Source organism: Pithys albifrons, chromosome 5 (genome assembly GCF_047495875.1).
Source record: "Pithys albifrons albifrons isolate INPA30051 chromosome 5, PitAlb_v1, whole genome shotgun sequence".
NCBI classification, from domain to species: Eukaryota; Metazoa; Chordata; class Aves; order Passeriformes; family Thamnophilidae; genus Pithys; species Pithys albifrons.
This window is the reverse complement of record NC_092462.1, coordinates 31,090,424-31,107,559: the sequence shown is the minus strand read 5'-3', so window position 1 is coordinate 31,107,559 and position 17,136 is coordinate 31,090,424. Positions and strand designations below refer to the sequence as shown.

The 17,136-nt window shown below is 38.5% G+C and overlaps 1 protein-coding gene across 1 annotated transcript in view; it reads left to right on the top strand.

Annotated features, from left to right (window-relative positions):
* DCHS2 (dachsous cadherin-related 2) overlaps positions 1–17,136 on the top strand; it is a 121,641-nt gene that overhangs the window by 74,512 nt on the left and 29,993 nt on the right. The window contains exons 4-10 of the mRNA XM_071557099.1: positions 2,261–2,497; positions 3,759–4,778; positions 6,159–6,334; positions 6,732–6,831; positions 12,309–12,466; positions 13,595–14,435; positions 15,342–15,581. Coding sequence (XP_071413200.1) covers positions 2,261–2,497; positions 3,759–4,778; positions 6,159–6,334; positions 6,732–6,831; positions 12,309–12,466; positions 13,595–14,435; positions 15,342–15,581 — 2,772 coding nt within the window. The remainder of the gene's footprint in view (positions 1–2,260; positions 2,498–3,758; positions 4,779–6,158; positions 6,335–6,731; positions 6,832–12,308; positions 12,467–13,594; positions 14,436–15,341; positions 15,582–17,136) is intronic.

Below are 17,136 nucleotides of genomic sequence, written 5' to 3'. Positions count from 1 at the left end.
AAAAACAAAAAGGCATAAACAAGGTTGATTCTTGAAATTGCATTAATTGTTGGTATAGGAGCTGGATCAGCAGTGAATTCTGAATCCATCTGTATCACTGTTGTGATTCTGCTGTGATTTGTCACTCTGGAATGTGTCCCTTTTTTGATTGTGAAAAGCATTCTTCCTAGATCATGAAGACCCTTTTAATGAATTTTGAGCATGTCAAGACACAGTTTGTTATTACAATATCCTTGCAGTATATTTTGAAAGTATACTCCATACACATTGAATATTTATAAGGATTTTGTTTATTTTCCATTATTCTGCTTAAAAATGCTTTGTAGTACATTAATGTTGTGGCTTCATCTGAAAACTTGAGAAGATATATTGTCATTGAATCATGTGCTGATTTTTCTAAGACACTTTGAGATAACTCCAGTTTTTTTCTGTCTGACCATTAAATGTCCAGTTTGAATATAAAACCTCATCCCTACTAAACTTGTCTTGAGAGCCAGGAAATTACAAAGGTTTAAAAGTTTAAAGGTTTGGTTTTACTGGGCTGCTGGAGATTTTTTTTGTCTTTACCAGCTTCTACAAAAAGCATAGGTGATTTCTTAAAAGTATATTGTTGGTATGTAAAAGGCTGTCCCTATTAGCTGAATCACTTTAGTTTCCTACTCCTCACCTCACTGTGATTTCAGCATTTAGTGTATGTTTAGTTAAACTTGCTCATCACTAAGAAAAATCTTCTTGCATTTGCTCACCTTTCATCTTCATTTTCATATTGAAAAACTTACTTCACAAATAGCTCTCTGGATGTTGCAAAATCTGTGACTACTAAAGGGTCTTACAATATTGATGGATTTCTGTTGCATCAGAATACGTGAAAAGTGTTCTTCCTCTTGCTCAATGATAGAGATGATGTTGAAAAGGATATGACAAACCAGTGTTCATGTAATTATGTCCTAGAAAGCATTCTCTATCTTTTACCCAGCTGAAAGCACCTGGTCTTCCAACTGTGTGCCTCATGTTATAATTTAGTTATCAAATTTATGAAGTATCAAAGATACTGTGATTTGCTCTATTGTTTTGTGATCTAGTGTTTACACTTAAATTTTTAAGCATTTGTGTTCGCTTCATCTAGACCAGACATTTCAGAACTCTCTGAGGGCTAATCATTTGTTTGTGGGTTTATATCTTAATTTTTAAAGCCTTAATTTGCTTCCAAGAACAGTGTGTGACTGTCTCTAATAGAATAATTAAAAAGTATCAGTTTTGAATAATTGTAGACCATTTCAAACATCCCATAGAGAGCTATGGTTTGGATGTCATTCTTATTGCTGAGACTGAACTGTTCATATAAACAAAGCTTTTTTGAAGCTCATGCAGGCTTTTACTGTAGAATAAGATGGGGCAGGATCCCTGTAATGTTCATTCTTTCTACCCATGCTATCATCTTAGGTAATAACAGATAGATGTATGTTTCAGGTAATACTAAAGACTTTTATTTTAGCAGTCAGAAGAGTCTGTATTTGGAGACAGCTTGTCTCATTCATCAGAGTTAAAGGATGAAAGTGTTTATCTTGAAGAAGGTACATCTGAAGTGCTGTATTTTGGGATAGAGCATTGCATTTTCTTTTTAAAGAATTGCTTCATATGCTTTATATAAAATATAATTGTTAGCAGCTTGCAAATTCAACAGAACTTATAATTAAAGGATTATGTTAAAGGGTATTTTAACAGAAACTTGTGATCAGACAGCAGGTGATTGCTTCCCAGATACTTTCCACAGAGTGCACTGCTCCTAAGATTTGTATTTTGGGTCTTTGACTCCATTTGTTTGAATTTTTCCTTCAGAAGTTACTTAAGAAGACCATCTCTGTTGCCTGTTTGAAATAAAGTTAGCTTTATCATCTGCAGAGATAAATTAATCTTTGTAACAATAAAGTACTTTTTTCTCCCTCCCTGATGCACTTATAAATTCCTATAGACTAGTACTAATAAAATTGTGGTTTTTTCTAATATTGTCCAAGATTTAGCTGAATCTGTGTTTCTAAAATGAGAATTATGGAAGTGGACTTGCTGTGCCTCAGTGGCTTTGTGAATGGTAAAGACCATATAATTCAAAAAGAGCTTGGCTCTCAAAAAACAAGTTTGGAAGTGCTGTTTTTGTCCACATTGTCAAGCCTTCTAGAGTAGCAATACACATTGAAACTATTTTGACGGCCTACTGAATTTTGTCTTACGTTAGTGCTCTTTTATTTCTGTATACTTTCAGGAATTATTTACCTGGTCTCAGCTCTTGGTCACCTGGCACATTCTGCACTCTTCCTGACTGTTTCTGCACGGGATGGGGGTGGCCTTCCCTCTGCCACCAATGCAGCTGTCACAGTAAACATACTTCAGACTGTTTTGGCCCCTGCCATATTTGAGAGATCCCAGTATACCTTTTCTATTCCAGAAGGTGCACCTGAAGACAGTTTAATTGGCACTGTAAAGGCCAGAGAGCCTCCAAGTAAGTTGCATGTTCAGTCAGAGATTGCATTTTTGTTGTGACCATTAACTCCAAATATTTGCAGATGATTTTTTTCCTAAACTTCCATGTTATTTCTTCATTCTGTCAAACATTAAATACAGTTTACTGTTGGTATTTGCAGCAACTGGTGTAATCACTTGGTACTCTCCTTGGTGGTCCATGGAGATTGGCAGTGGTGTCCATTTTCTTCCAGATGGATTTCTCTAAAAGAAAATGTGCAGATGGGAAGCATGTTGTGGAAGTGTAGGGAAGGGTCTGTGTGATGGTCTGGCTTGTGTTAAAGCATTAGCCATGCAAGACATATCTCAGAGTGATGCTCATAATCGGAGACTATTCAGAATTTTCAGAGAATTTGTATGAAGTTCTGCTGACCACTCCTCAAAAAACCCTAAGCAAAACCCAGTCAACCAAACACCAACCCCACATTGTCTCAATTTAAGTGGAGAAGTCCAAATGAATATTTATGGGACCTTTTGAAAATGTATTTAATCCATCCGCTTTTCTTATCATTTGTAAAGGGTTAATGAGTTAGCTTCTGCCAGCCCATGGTCATAAAAGACCCTGTCCTGAGAGCCATATGTATTTGGTTCCTATGCAGAACAGTGGGGGCTATGAATCCACATATCAGATTGATGAAGGATCTGTAAGCATAAAGTGGTAGAAACCAAAGTTTTATAAAAGTTTGATGTTTCCTTCATTTGGGAAGGGTGCAGGTAGCACCTGTGGGCCAGCCTTGGTAGTAAGCTTGAATCTTTACACAGTTTTTGCTTTAGGTAACATCTGATAAATGAATCTTATAGCAATGGTCACCCATGAACAGTAGGTTGATTAAAATGCAATTCTTTAAGAGAACTGCTATCTGTTTAATTTCTTGCTATAGTTAATGCCTCTTTGTAGCAAAATTGCTCTCACGAGACTAATTTATAGGAGTGTTTTTTTCTATATTTTAGATCGGGGAAAACAAGAGGCTATCATACCATTTTCTCTGTAGAGTTTTATAATGCCGGTGTGATTTAAATCAAACAGTGCAGAAGTGGACAAACTGTATACATTCGTATTATACTGAAGACCTCCAGGGACAGGAAGAAGGAAGCATGAAAAGCCCAGGAATGTCAAACATCTATGTAGCCTATGTTTATTCCATTGAATTTAACAGCATACCTTCTTCGCAGATGTTCTTACATTCATGTTATCACTTCCATGTATTTTTTATATTTTTTGTTGTTATTTCCATTTCTAGATTCTTTAGAAGTGGTTTCCTACAGAATTTCCTCTGGTGATCCACATGGGAAGTTCTCTATTGACCCCCAGTTTGGCATTATCCGCACCAAAAAACAGCTTGATCATGAAGCTCAGTCTTCTGTGGTGCTCACTGTTCAGTCACAGCTCGGTAACTCCCCAGTCTACAGTAGCACTCAAGTTAATATATCTGTAATAGATATCAATGACAACTTTCCAGTATTTCTTACCAAGTCTGATAAGGTAACTATTTCACATACTCAGCCTCCTGGCACTGCCGTCTACATTGCTCATGCAGAAGACAAAGACAGTGGCCTAAATGGGGCAATCAAGTACAGTATTGCAAGCAAGCAGTCAAATGCATTTAGCATTGATCCAAGTCTTGGAGTGGTAAACCTTACCAGGACGATGTTTGCAGATAAGCAGCAAGAATATACTCTACACATAGCAGCTGAAGACTGTGGAAGTCCTCCTTTGACTTCTTTGCTGATGTTGACAGTGGTTATTGAAGAGCAGAAGATGGGCCCTACTTTGGTCTTTCAAAACTTGGTGTATCAAGTAGAAGTCAGTGAGGCTACCTCTCCAGGTGCCCGAATCCTTCAGGTTCAAGCCCACTCACTTGATCCACACAGCGTTACCTCCAATCTGACATATTTTTTAGAGCCTAGCCCTGAATCTGTTGCATTTGGAATCAGCTCTGATACTGGCTGGATTTATCTTCGGAAACATTTGAACTACGAACGTACACAGATACTGAGTTTTAGAGCCTTGGTCAGCACCTCTGAGGATGAAAACCTCAGGCAAAATGCAAGTACATCTGTAATAGTTAATGTCTTGGATGAAAATGATAATTCTCCCATGTTTACGCATGAGAGCTACTTTTTTGAAACTGAGGAAAATCCGATTCCCAGGGGTGTGGTTGGCACCGTTACAGCTGTTGACAGAGACTCGGGAAGAAACGGACAGCTTTCCTATTTCCTCTTGTCTGATGGAACGTATTTCAAGATGAATTCCAACACAGGTAGCATTGTATGATTTGTAATCTGCCTAATGTTGTTTTTGGAAAGCAGCTCTACTTAAGGGTATGGAAGTAAAGTATAAAGCTTTCAGGAACTGCTGTGAATCTTTTGGGTTGATATTTGAATTTTCTAACTCAGAGCTCCACAATTTGGGGAATGAAATAAATCCACTACATGTTCATAAGGAATGAACTAGCCCTTAGGATTTGAATTTTTTCATGATTTTGTTCAGGTCATTTGGTCATAAGTTTCAGTGCTTGACTGCCACAAATTAAAAGGAAAATATTAAGTTATAGCTTCAGTAGATCATATGAGGAATTTAATTGCCTGTGATCAAGTGAAGTTGAAAAGTACAGATCAGCCATAAGTAACTTTAAAGGTACTTAGGACATTAGACAGAGTGATTTAAAATATTTGTGAAAACTTCTGTAACTTACATCAAAACTGAGTTAATGTTGTACATGGCATCACAGAAACCAAATTGATTGAGAGAAATTTTTCACAGCACAATGTGTACTCTGCAGTGAGTCTGAAATGTGTTGAATAATAGGTATTATGTCTTTGCAGTATAACACTACAGAGCAGAGCCTAGAGGAAGGGAATCCTCCAAGGGACACACACTCTAAATAATCCAGTTTAGCACAATGATACATAGAAAGCAAAGATCTGCTGTTTAAAATTCCTATTCCTAGACATTCAGTCCTCATGGGGAGTGAATGGCCTTTCTCAGAATTCTCTGTATGAATCTCAAAAGAAGGTTGCCATTTCAAAGCACGTTCCTTTTGAGTACATTTATAGAAGTTTCAAGGCATACAGAATACTAGGAGTTAACCAACAAGATCTAAAAAAGCTGTGTGGTTAACTGTGTGAAGGCTTTGGTCAACTGCAAATTTACAGCTATATTGAGTTTGGTAGAGCAGACAGGGAGAGAAAGTTGGTCAGATTTATTTGCTGGGTTTACCAGAATGTATAGGAGACATAAGGGTTTCTGATTAATGTATAATTAATAAAAGCCACTTGTCAGCAGTTAAAACCCTGTGCTCATGTATTGTCTGCCCTTAAGTGTGGTGAAGAACAAGCCAGATGGATTTCTTTGGAAGATCAGTGCATTGGTTCATGCCGTTTTATACCTTTGCTCTGGGGCATTCACTGTACAATAAAGGATGTAATTACGGTACTTCAGTACACGTACAAACTGATTGACAGAATGTGTCTATGTAATGTAGTGTGTAAAGCTGAAGTTTTAATATCAGTGGTAAGGTGTATCAGAGAGCATGTATGATTATTTCACGTTAAATTAAACGCATAATTGCACACAGTAAGACGAGTGCTAGCATGTCGTAAATACTTAAGTCCACTTCTTCCTTTTCTTTGGCCGTCAGGTGAAATCATAAACTGGGTTGCGCTGGATCGCGAAAAGCAGGCTCACCACCAGCTGGCCGTGCTGGTGACCGACCAGGGGTCCCCTCGGCGGAGCGCCACGGCCGCCGTGTACATCGCGGTGCGGGACCGCAACGACCACGCGCCGCGCTTCCCGCGGCCCGCGCTGCGCCTGCAGGTGCGACTGGCGGCGGCGCGCAGGCGCACAGCGCCACCCGGTGGCCGCAACGGGAACCGTCCCCGCCGCGGGAGCGCGTCTGGCCAAACCGCGGCACTTCCCACCTTGGGCGCTGCCAGGTGGAAAGGGTACACGTGTATAATTTTATTTGTGTATGCAGTGGAATCTCTCTTAATTTCTCACCTCCGGGTTTGCCATATTAAAGGTGAGCTAGCAATCTATGCAGACGGTGACAGAGGACAGCTTAAATAACCCTTTTACCTAACCATCTGCTGAAATGCTCATTCCACTGACTGTAAATATGCCTGAAATTAAAAATAGAGAAAGATCTAATTTATTCTAATACACACTTTATCCATATATATTTGCAAATTATTTATAAACTGCTTGGTGACAGGTTTTGGAAGGGCAGCCATCAGGGACACTTATTACAACCATCTTTGCGAAAGACTTCGATTTTGGAAACAACAGTGTTGTATTATATTCAATAGAATCAGGTAAGAATTTAAAGTGCTATTGATAAGAAAAGGTATATTAAATAACTAGAATTTAAGAGGTGCCATGTATACGTGCACCATTCCATGCTTATTTTCTGTCTGGTAGAATAAAGGGGCCTGTGTAAATAGGAATCAGGACCATCTTATGTCTTATGAAGTATCTAAGGAGGTGCAAACAGTTACCTTTCCTCCCTTCTCCCTCTGCCCCATCTTTCCAGGGGTTTGGTGGCTTCTGTGGCTCACCAGAGAGTATACAAATGGCACTCAGAAAATATTACAACCACGATGTTGTACTGTACAGTTTAGTGTTTCAGTCAGTTGTTTAACATCTTAAAGGAAAAATTTTCTCCCTTTTCCCATGACCAATTGAATATTTTCCTGATAAAATAGCAGTTTGTGACAGTCTGAGATAGGGATCAGAGGAATCAGTGGATAATCTGGGCAAACAATGAGGTTCGTGGGATTTAGTTCATGTTTCACCCTTTGTTTAGCACTGTGTTAACCTGACATATTATGGCCACTTAAAAGCACTTCTCTTTAGTTTCCCCCCATAATTCCTCTGTGCAGTTGTTCGCTTCTGAGGTGAACTATAGGATCCAGTTTTGTTTTCAGTTAATTTAATAACAGAGCAGTCCTAAATCAGAACATGAGTGGGAATGGGGGATTAATATCAGTAAGAGACATAGATGTGATGTCTGGTTTTACTGCATGACACTTGCTACACTTCCACAGAAGTGAGAAGTCCATCTGTAGCCAGGGAGAACAGGTCTGTTCCTTTGGCTTTGTTTCATTATTGGTTTAAAACAGTAAGAGCTACCAGAAACAGAACTATTCCTTTTTGTTTGGTACCTGTTTCATTCCACCAGTTTAGTGTAATCAATACCTTTTAGGCCTGGTATTAGTAGTCTCTGGTAATTTGCATATAGAGTATACTGTTTCATTGGAGCAAGAAAACTTATTATTCCCTTTGTTTGGATACAAATTGCTGGCTTTTCCAGAGGCAATTGGAGAGAATCTCAGACTTCTGCACTGCAAGTAAGAATATTTTGCACAAAATGATCACCCTTGAGAAAAAGGGAATGAGTAGTATGCAAACATTTGTTTGAAGGATGATGGCCAGGCAACACAGGAAGTGCTTTTCAGGGATCTCTGCCTGTCCATGTGTCTTAACTATATCCCCTTACTTCAAACAGCATATTGGATTTTCTTACTGGCTTGTCTATAGAGCCCCAGAGGGGAGTAAGTAGAAGTTCAAATTATAATAATAACTAGCAACACAAAATATGACTGGTCTTGCAAAGGCTGTTTCTAGAAAGAATAAAATGATAAAAACAGCAGCAAATCCCCAACCAACCAACCAACCAAAAGAAATGCCAAAACCACTAAAAAAGCCCTCCCAGCTTTGGAACTAGATATTTTCCCGATAAGTGAATCCAGAAACAGCTGAACTTTTCTGATACTAATTGTTGTTGTTGTTGTTAGTTGGCTCATGGCCTTTAACATCTGGTCTTCTGTTTCATGGTGAAGTTCTTGCCTGGTTTATATTTAAAATAGTATTTTCCAGTTCTGGGACATTGTTCAATACTAAAATATGAAGAAGAAATATGATCTGATTTACAACCGTATTTGTTAAACACAAAGACAGCAGGCTAATTGGATGACTGTATGCAGACCAGTGCTCTTTTCTACTTATGAGACTGCCAAAAGATGAAGAGCTATGAGTGTCAGTGTCAGCTATTAAACTTGTAAATGTCATTGGGTAATTTTTAATGTTCTTGAGATCTTAAGGCAATGTCAAGATAGCAGCAATAGATTAAGCTATGCAGGAGGGCTAATGGCCAATGCCAACAAATTACATAAGGAAAAATCTGTAAAACAACTATGTGGTTAACACACCAGATAAATTTTAGGCTACAGGGAAGTGTGTCCTTCAAAATGCCCCTCCATCTTCCCAGAAAACAAAATCAAATCATCTTTGAATACTTATGTGTATGGAAGTGAGTGGTCCTAAGACCCTGCCTCCGCTTCTATGTTATCACTGAAAGAATAATGTAATTCAGAGGGAGGTGAATCCCAGCAGTGCATACTGTTCCTTATTGATGCTGGCAATTGTGAAGTGGATTGCCTGGCCTCCTTTATGACTCTCAATTGGATATAGTATAGCATTTATAACAAAATTTAGTGTGTATTTATAGTGATTTTAAAATATTGCTTTGAGTGTTAATGCAAGCATTGGCAAAGCAGAAACTTTTACAGTTGTACTTGGACCAATTATGTGAACACAACATCATCACTTGACCACACAAGTGCTAGGAGAAGCCCAGTTTACACTGCTAACACACACAAATTGGCAAGTTATTAGTGTTATATGTATGTCTATGAAGAAATACTTGTTCTCCAGAGTGAATTGCAAGGACCATGCAGGGAGCATCCCTGGACATGTAGATGGCTCTGTAGCTGCAGATGCCCTGTCACATTCAGGTTCTTTGAGAGCTGTGCCATTGCCTTCCTTTTTTCTGGTAAGAGAAACAACTTTTCCTTCATCTCAAAGGAGAATGAGATGGCCAAGGTACAAGGTATCTGAACACCTAGGGAAGATACAGTTCTTCACGAATTAAGTTAGAATATATAGCTAAACTATCACTGCATTCTGAGGTCTGAAAAATATCTGGTGTTACTCTCTGCTTTCTGGGCCATTTTGCCTAAGTGCCAGTCTATGGGAGATGTGAATGTTCTGCCAAAGTTCACAGTAACACATTGCCTAACCATTTTTTTTTTTTTTTGGTCCTAAACTGCAGTTCTCTGATCATGTTTGAGACCACAGAGCTGAGAAAGTGCCTGGGCTTTGGACAACCTCATGTAAATGAAAGCCTGGTCAGCAGGCTGGACAAGGCAGAGGAGAAAAACTTCATTGTAAAAACATATCCATTTATTGGCAGGTTAAGTCTGCAAGCACAAGAAGAGTCTAGTTATTGAGAGACTTAATTTTTTCTGTTCCATGCTTCATCTGCTCTCTCCAGTTTCTTTATTTCTTATCTATTTCTCCTATACTTTCTTCCTCTTCTCCTCATAAACAAAATGACATATTTAGGCTATATGAAATAGGCAGCAATTGCCTGATTGAAGTCACTTATCAAGAGAAAGCTGAGCAAAAGTTTCTGGAAATGCAGGGAGCATGAGCTTTTAGAACAATGACTGATATGCACTATGAGTGTAAAACTTTTTTCTGATTTACAATCAAACAGCTACACTTTGAAATTGTCCACAAATAAATTTAAAAAAAAAGACTGATAAAAATACCAGAAAAGTGGAAATAAGGTTTTTCAGTTTTGAGTGTCTTTATAGTGCAATACTAGACAAAAAATTGAAAATGAGAATCACTTACAAAATGGACATCCCAAGGATTTCTGGTTCTATACAATATCTCTTTCCAATATTACCAGACATTTTCGTTACTTTTATTGTCACCAAAATACGCACAAAGCTGACTGTTTCAAGCAATAGTTGAATTTTAGTGGAAATGTAATTTTTAACAAAATACTGAATGTATTTAAATGTAAGTTTTAGCAAGATCCTGAAGATATATGCATGCAATTCACATTATATGTTCTGTTTTTCACGTCTCCTCTGCCTTTTGCTGAGCTGGGATTTTGTGTCATGAAGCATTATATGGAGCAAAATAGCATATCTGTGAATTAATACATACTGTTGGGACAAAAACCAGGAAAGTATACCAAAAGCTATTTATGAAAACAGTAATATAGAAGCATTATTATTTTGAAGCTAGCATGAAAAATGCAAAATGCAGGACTGTCTCATCCAATGTATTTGTCTCTACATACTGTTTCCTTTTGTTGGCAATTTTCTCGTTATGTTCCAGACACCAAGACTCAACCCAGAAGGGACTCATGGAGAATTCGGACTATAGTCAGTCAAAACCAGCAGAACAGTATTGAAAAAAAAATCCTATTTGTTACTAACTATTTGTTAGTTGTGTAAACCCAGTTTTCTAACTGGTTTGATCAGTGTTTTTTCAAATTTTACAGGTGCAAATATTTTACAGTTGCAGATAAGGTGATTGGATACAAAAATATGAGCATCTCTATGTGCAGCTAATTAATTTGCATGTGCAGATTTGGAGAACATAAACAGCTTCATGCTCACTTAGGTGCCTATGGAAATATAGTTCTTTATGGGTGTATTGTGTACTACATCTGCAGTGAATTTATTTTTACCACAGTTGCTTATTAGAGTAGCAGATCTTATGCCACGTGACTTTGTTTAACCCACTACCACTCCGTATTAAAAATTCACATAAGAAAAAGCTGTTTGCATGGTATTTTAAGAGAGATATATTTATGACAATTGTGATTTACTCAGTTTCTGGTAAGGTATGTGAACAATAGATATTTTCCCATTTTACTTAAAATGTGAGTGTAATTTGTATTCCATTTCTTGACAATGTGGGAGGTGTGTGTTGGTCTCTTTCCTAGGTACAGAATAATAGAATGAGAAAATGGCCTCAAGTTGTGTCAGCAGAGGTTTAAGTTGGATATTGGGAAAAAATTGCTTCACTAAATGGGTTGTCAAGTATTAGAACTGTCTGCCCAGGGAAGTGGTGGAGTCACCACCTCTGGAGGTATTTAAAGACATGTAGATGTATGTGGTACTTAGGGACATGGTTTAGTGAACTTGGCAGCATTAGGTTAAAGATTCCATTTGATGATCTTAAAGATCTTTTTCAACTTATATGATTCAATAATTCTAAGTCACAAAGAGCTGATTACTGTTTTCAGGTCTAGAATAAACATAATATGGTACAAGCTGCAAATAGCTACAAGTAGTAATTTTAATATAAAGTTTCTTGTTAATAGAATGCTGCCAGTCCTCAGTGAAGGTTACAATTTCCAATACTCACATGTTGCTCTGCAATATTTTAGCTATCCCCAATTAGCTCCTGGTTCAGAGCACAGGCCAGGCAGGTGGCACCACTGCAGTTATGGTGCCTTAGGGTCCACAGGGCTCTTTGCTGAGCCCATAGTCTGCAAGGCTCAGGAACCAGCTGTATAGGCCACAGCAGACACTTGACTCTTTGTGCCAGTTCAGAGACTAAGACTTAATTCTTTCTCTGGCCCTGCCTGCCAAGGTTGGAAATAGAAGGACCAGTTGCAGCGTATCTGTTGCCTTCCTGATGCATGTGCCATTGGTGTGAGTAATGCTGGTACAAAGTTGGGCATTTGCTTTAGTACTCCATGGCATTTCTCTCTGTAGCTTTCTAAATCTAGATTAAGTGGTTTATAATAACTATATACTCAAGGAAGGGAGAAGAAGTGAATGAAACAAGCCAGAGAGATCAAAATGGGTGCAGCAGGTTCCTTTCCTCTAGGTCCTGCTCTTCAGTGTTCATTACAATGTTCAGTACAATGGACGCAGGCTGAATTGATTTATAGTAACACGTATCCTTTTTTACCCCATAGAAGAGGATATAGGATGCTTCCAGATTGATGCTGTCAGTGGAGAGTTAAGAACAACCCACTCTCTTTCACATGCTGAGAGATCAGACTATAGAATGATGGTCACAGCCAGGGACCAGGGAATGCCTTCGCTTCAAGGACATGCTACTGTTCACATCCAGGTACTTATTTACATCATACAGATAGAACAGTTATGTTAGATGATTAGTTTATTTGAAACAAAGAAATTTTGGAAGAAGGTAGGGAAATAAACTGAAGAAAGGAAGAAGTTCAAAATTTTAACTGCCCTGTCTCATGGTAATTCTCTTTAGCTATTTTTCTGTTGAGAGAGGAAATAAGAGGGCAGACTCACTCTGTTAAGAATACACAACAGCATTTTGCATTGTCTTGCAAATAGATGATGCTTGTGCTTTAGCAGGAGATCCTTGTGACAAGTGGAAAAGGAAAAAACACAAAGGAAAATATCCAGGTAGGCAGAAAGAAAAGTAAATACCACAAGGGACTGAAAGTAAGAGAGAGAGTGGATTTTTTTTTGTTTTCTCCACTGTTACTCTTTTCTAAATTCGGTCTCTGTAACCCAGTATATGTTGGTGCTTTGTGCTGGTTTTTACAGGACTACTCTACATAGGATTGTGAAATACAGCACATCCTCAGTCCACAGCCAACCACCTGCTGTTCATCGAGCCACAGTGGGGCTGCTTTTTCCAGGCCACCTGTGTACTCCTCTGTCCAAGGCAGAATGTCACTGAGGCTGCTAGGTTCAAGTCACCCAAAGGATGGTTAATTTTGGATAGCTTGTAAAAGTGTATACTTCAGTCAAGACAAGAGATTCTTTCATTTTAAAACATTAGCTTGGAACACTGCAGCCATCCATAATGAATGAATGACATAAACAATCCTTGAAAAAACGCAGCTGTTTGTGTTTGGTAAACTGCCTAATGTACTGTGCTTTCCTTGTCACATCTGTCCCAGTGATGCTGTCATATGTAGAAAGACAGTTGAAGTGCTTCAGAATAGAGGCAGAGATCTTCTGTGATCTAGGAAGTGAGAGGCAGTCTTGTCCCCTTTTTTTTTTTAATGTGGCAATAAAGGATGGAATTTTGGAATCACTGGTCAAGGGCTATTTGAACTCATATAGCACATTGAGTTTGTTTTCTGGCTTTGAAGCATTCTTAGAATAAATATAGTCACAAATAGTAAATGATTACCCTCAGAATCAAGGAAAAGTTTCATTACAGTATTCATAACAACAGGGGGAAAATATAACAGTCTTTGTGTTTTGTTTGCAGGTAATCCCACTTTTCAGTGGGAGATCTGGCTTCCCTCGGGATTTCAAGCACTTTGTCATACCTGAAAATTTTAAACCTGCTCAATTGTTGGATTCTCTGAAGTGGCCTCATAATCACCTACCAATTCATAGGAAACTGCATTTCAGTATTGCTGAAGATGATGATAATGTTCATTTTGAAATAGACAGCTTGACAGGAGACCTTTTTCTTTCCAAGGAGCTTGACTATGAAACAGCTTCGCACTTTTTTTTGCAAGTTATTGTAAAGGATTATAATAATAATCCCCCACAAAATAGCACTGTCTTCCTAAGTATTGATGTAGAAGATAAGAACGATCATTCTCCATATTTTCAAGATGATTTTGTAGTGATTGGCATAGAGGAAAATGTACCCGTTGGCACTCTGGTTTACACATTCAATGCAAAAGATGGAGATGGCAGTTTTCTGAACAGCAAAATACAGTATTTCCTAGAAATGAGTAACATGGGTGAAAATCCATTTCTTATTCACCCTTTCTATGGCACCTTGACCACAACTTCTCCGCTAGACAGGGAGATTACTCATTCTGTCATCTTTACAGTGTCTGCAGCAGACCAGGCAATAAATCTGACTGATCGGAGGATGGACTCCCTGGCTGTGAAAATTCTTATTTTGGATATCAATGACAACAATCCCAATTTTACATCTTCATCTCTCTCCTATGTCATGGAGGATGTGGAGGTGGGCTTCCTTGTACACCACATAATTGCAAAGGATCCTGATGAGGGAAGAAATGGGCAAGTTACATATCACATTCTTTCAGGCAATGAAAACAAAGCATTTGTATTGGATGAAATCACAGGTACTGTAACTTCTGTTCTCTGGAGTTTCTTGTGCTTCTGAGAGTAATATTTGGGAGTACTTATAGTGCAATGCTGAAATACCATGTTGGCACCCTACCTAGCTGACATACTGTCCTCAGGAGTGATTCCCTTGAGCAGAGCACCACACAGGTGACAGTACTGTGTGCAATGGGCAAGCTCTGTGAAACTCAGCTCAAAAATTTTGGCATGACGGTGTTACGGTGTTGTTTAGGTGTACTGCAGTGTCTTCCAATGATACATTAAGGAAAGTGGAAAGAAAGTGTGTGCAGGGAAATACTTCATTCTGATTTTGTCATGACTCATATTTAAAGCACGTGCACACACGTATGCTATGATGTGTACACATGATGAAAAGCCAAGTCAAGATTAAGGACTGTACATTACACTGTGGGTGGAACATGTTAAATGGAGGCTCAGTGTGCTGATGTATATAATTCTTAAGACCTCTGAGATTCTCTGGTTCTTGACTATTATACCATCTTAACAGAAATGCAAGTCTCACCCTAATAGTTGCAATATGTTATGGTTCTTATTCTAATTTTGAATCCATTAGTTGATGCAGCTGACGCGGATCTGTAGAACTCCTAACTGAATAACTTACATGCAAAAGAAGACAAATATTTAAGTTAAAGAAAGTTAAAAAGTTAAGCCCAAAGTTGAATAAAAAGTAATCTCTGAACTTCAGTTCCCGATTTCCTTTAATGTCAAAAGGATTATTTCTGGGCCAATTAGCACTCTAAAGGGAATCACAGATAATGAGTGACTCCAAAGTCTGGAAGCATTGCAGGGGTAGTGTGATGATGCTACATTGCAGCTGTGAGTGCTGTAAGAAGTAGGATCCTAATCTGGAACAGGTTGCTTTTTTAATACTTTCTTTTCAATAGGACTCTTAAGTACAGCCCGGCTTCTAGACCGTGAGACTCAGGAGTGCTACATTTTGACAGTCATGGCTCTTGATGATGGAAGTCCAGCCCTCTCGGCCACACAAGTTCTAACCATTGTTGTTCTTGATGTGAATGATGAGACCCCAGTATTTACAAAACAACTTTACAAGACTGCAGTTCGTGAAAATGAAGATCCAGGAGTGTTTGTTATAAAAGTGGAAGCTGTGGATAGAGATGCAGGTGATTTGTGTCCTTTTGCTATTAATTTAGTTGTGAACTATAGTAGACTAATCTGACCTTGCTGCCTTGTATGTAAAACAATTGCGTTTTTCCTAAGGTAATGTGTGAGTTTTGAGTTTCAAAACATGAGCTTTGGTACAGACTCTCTACCTTTATTCAGGGCTTGGAGCTATTCAGACTTGTACTCTGGGGTAGCTTAAGCTCTGACTGGTATATTAAATATAAAATGTGCTCTTGCATGACACAGCATTCCGTAGCTTTCATGTGAAGAAAGCCAACATGCTCTGGTTATAAATCAGCAATGTTCAACTTAGTTAAAGTTAATATCTGAACGTTGCTCTGGATCAGTGTGTTTTGAACAGTTTTAAAGCAGGTCACAGGGCAAGAGTCCTCGTTTTGTATCAGAACTAGCAAATATGCACTTATCTTTTCTGACCAGAGAGGGGCACTGTAATCCAAGATTTTTCCAAATGGTTTTGCTGTGAAGGGGTCGTGGAAGCTGTTCTGGTTTTTAACTAGGATTTTACATGCAAAAGAATGTTAATGCATTATTTTCAACCATCCACATGAATAAAGGGATAGGAAGAGTGGTTCATCTGCTCTGTGAATCACAGGTAAGGACTAAACCTGATAGAGTCTGCTAAGCAACAAAATATTCCCTCCAGTTCTTCAACTACCTGCTCTTTTAAATGATCTAAAATGCATAGCATATGATGTTTACGGGTAGTTCACATGCTGGAGCACTTAAACAGAGATTTTGGTCTGGATTAAAGATAAAATCTGAAAAGAGAATTAAATGTTACAATGCTGCTGCATTGACCCCAAAGGCGGTCTCAACTCTGTGCATAACTTTCTTTTTACTGTGGATTCACTTTCTGTGCATCTTTAGAATTATGTAAGATTATGCTATCAAAAAAGTAGGTAACAGAACTTGTTAGCAAAATAATTTTCTATATTCAGTAAGAGATGTCATTTTAATGTAGAGCACATATTGATTACAAAAGCCTGATGTGAGCTCAGTAGAAGTATTACATAGAAAAGACATTTCTCCACAAATCTGTAAGGCATTTAGAAATTAGGAATAGGTAGGTATCCCTGTCTGGGATGATCTTCATGACAGCTGAGCAGTGCTGCAGTCTGCCTCTGTATCTCATTTTTCCAATTATTTTCTCTTTTTTGTGAATCACACTATATAAAAAGGTGGTATTTGAAGAAAAAGGTTTGCAAGATAATAGAGAAAAAAATGTGAATTTGCATGAAATTCTCTCCCTTCTTCCTTCTCCCTTTCAGGAGCAGTTAACAAGAGGGAGCTGGGATGGCTTGGCAGGGTGGAGAGGAAGGGCATTCCAAGTGTACTGGGTGGCACAGTGTGTGCCTGCCTGTGCAGACACTTTGGGCTGGAGCACTGTTGTGGCTGGTGGTTCCTTCCTGCCTTTTTTTTTCCAAGTACATTTTCCACTAACCACAGTCCTTCTGTTAGGTCTTTTTCTCATATTTGCCTGATTTGGCCCCATGTGGTGGGTATGTAATAGTGTTGTTTCATATGAATACTGAA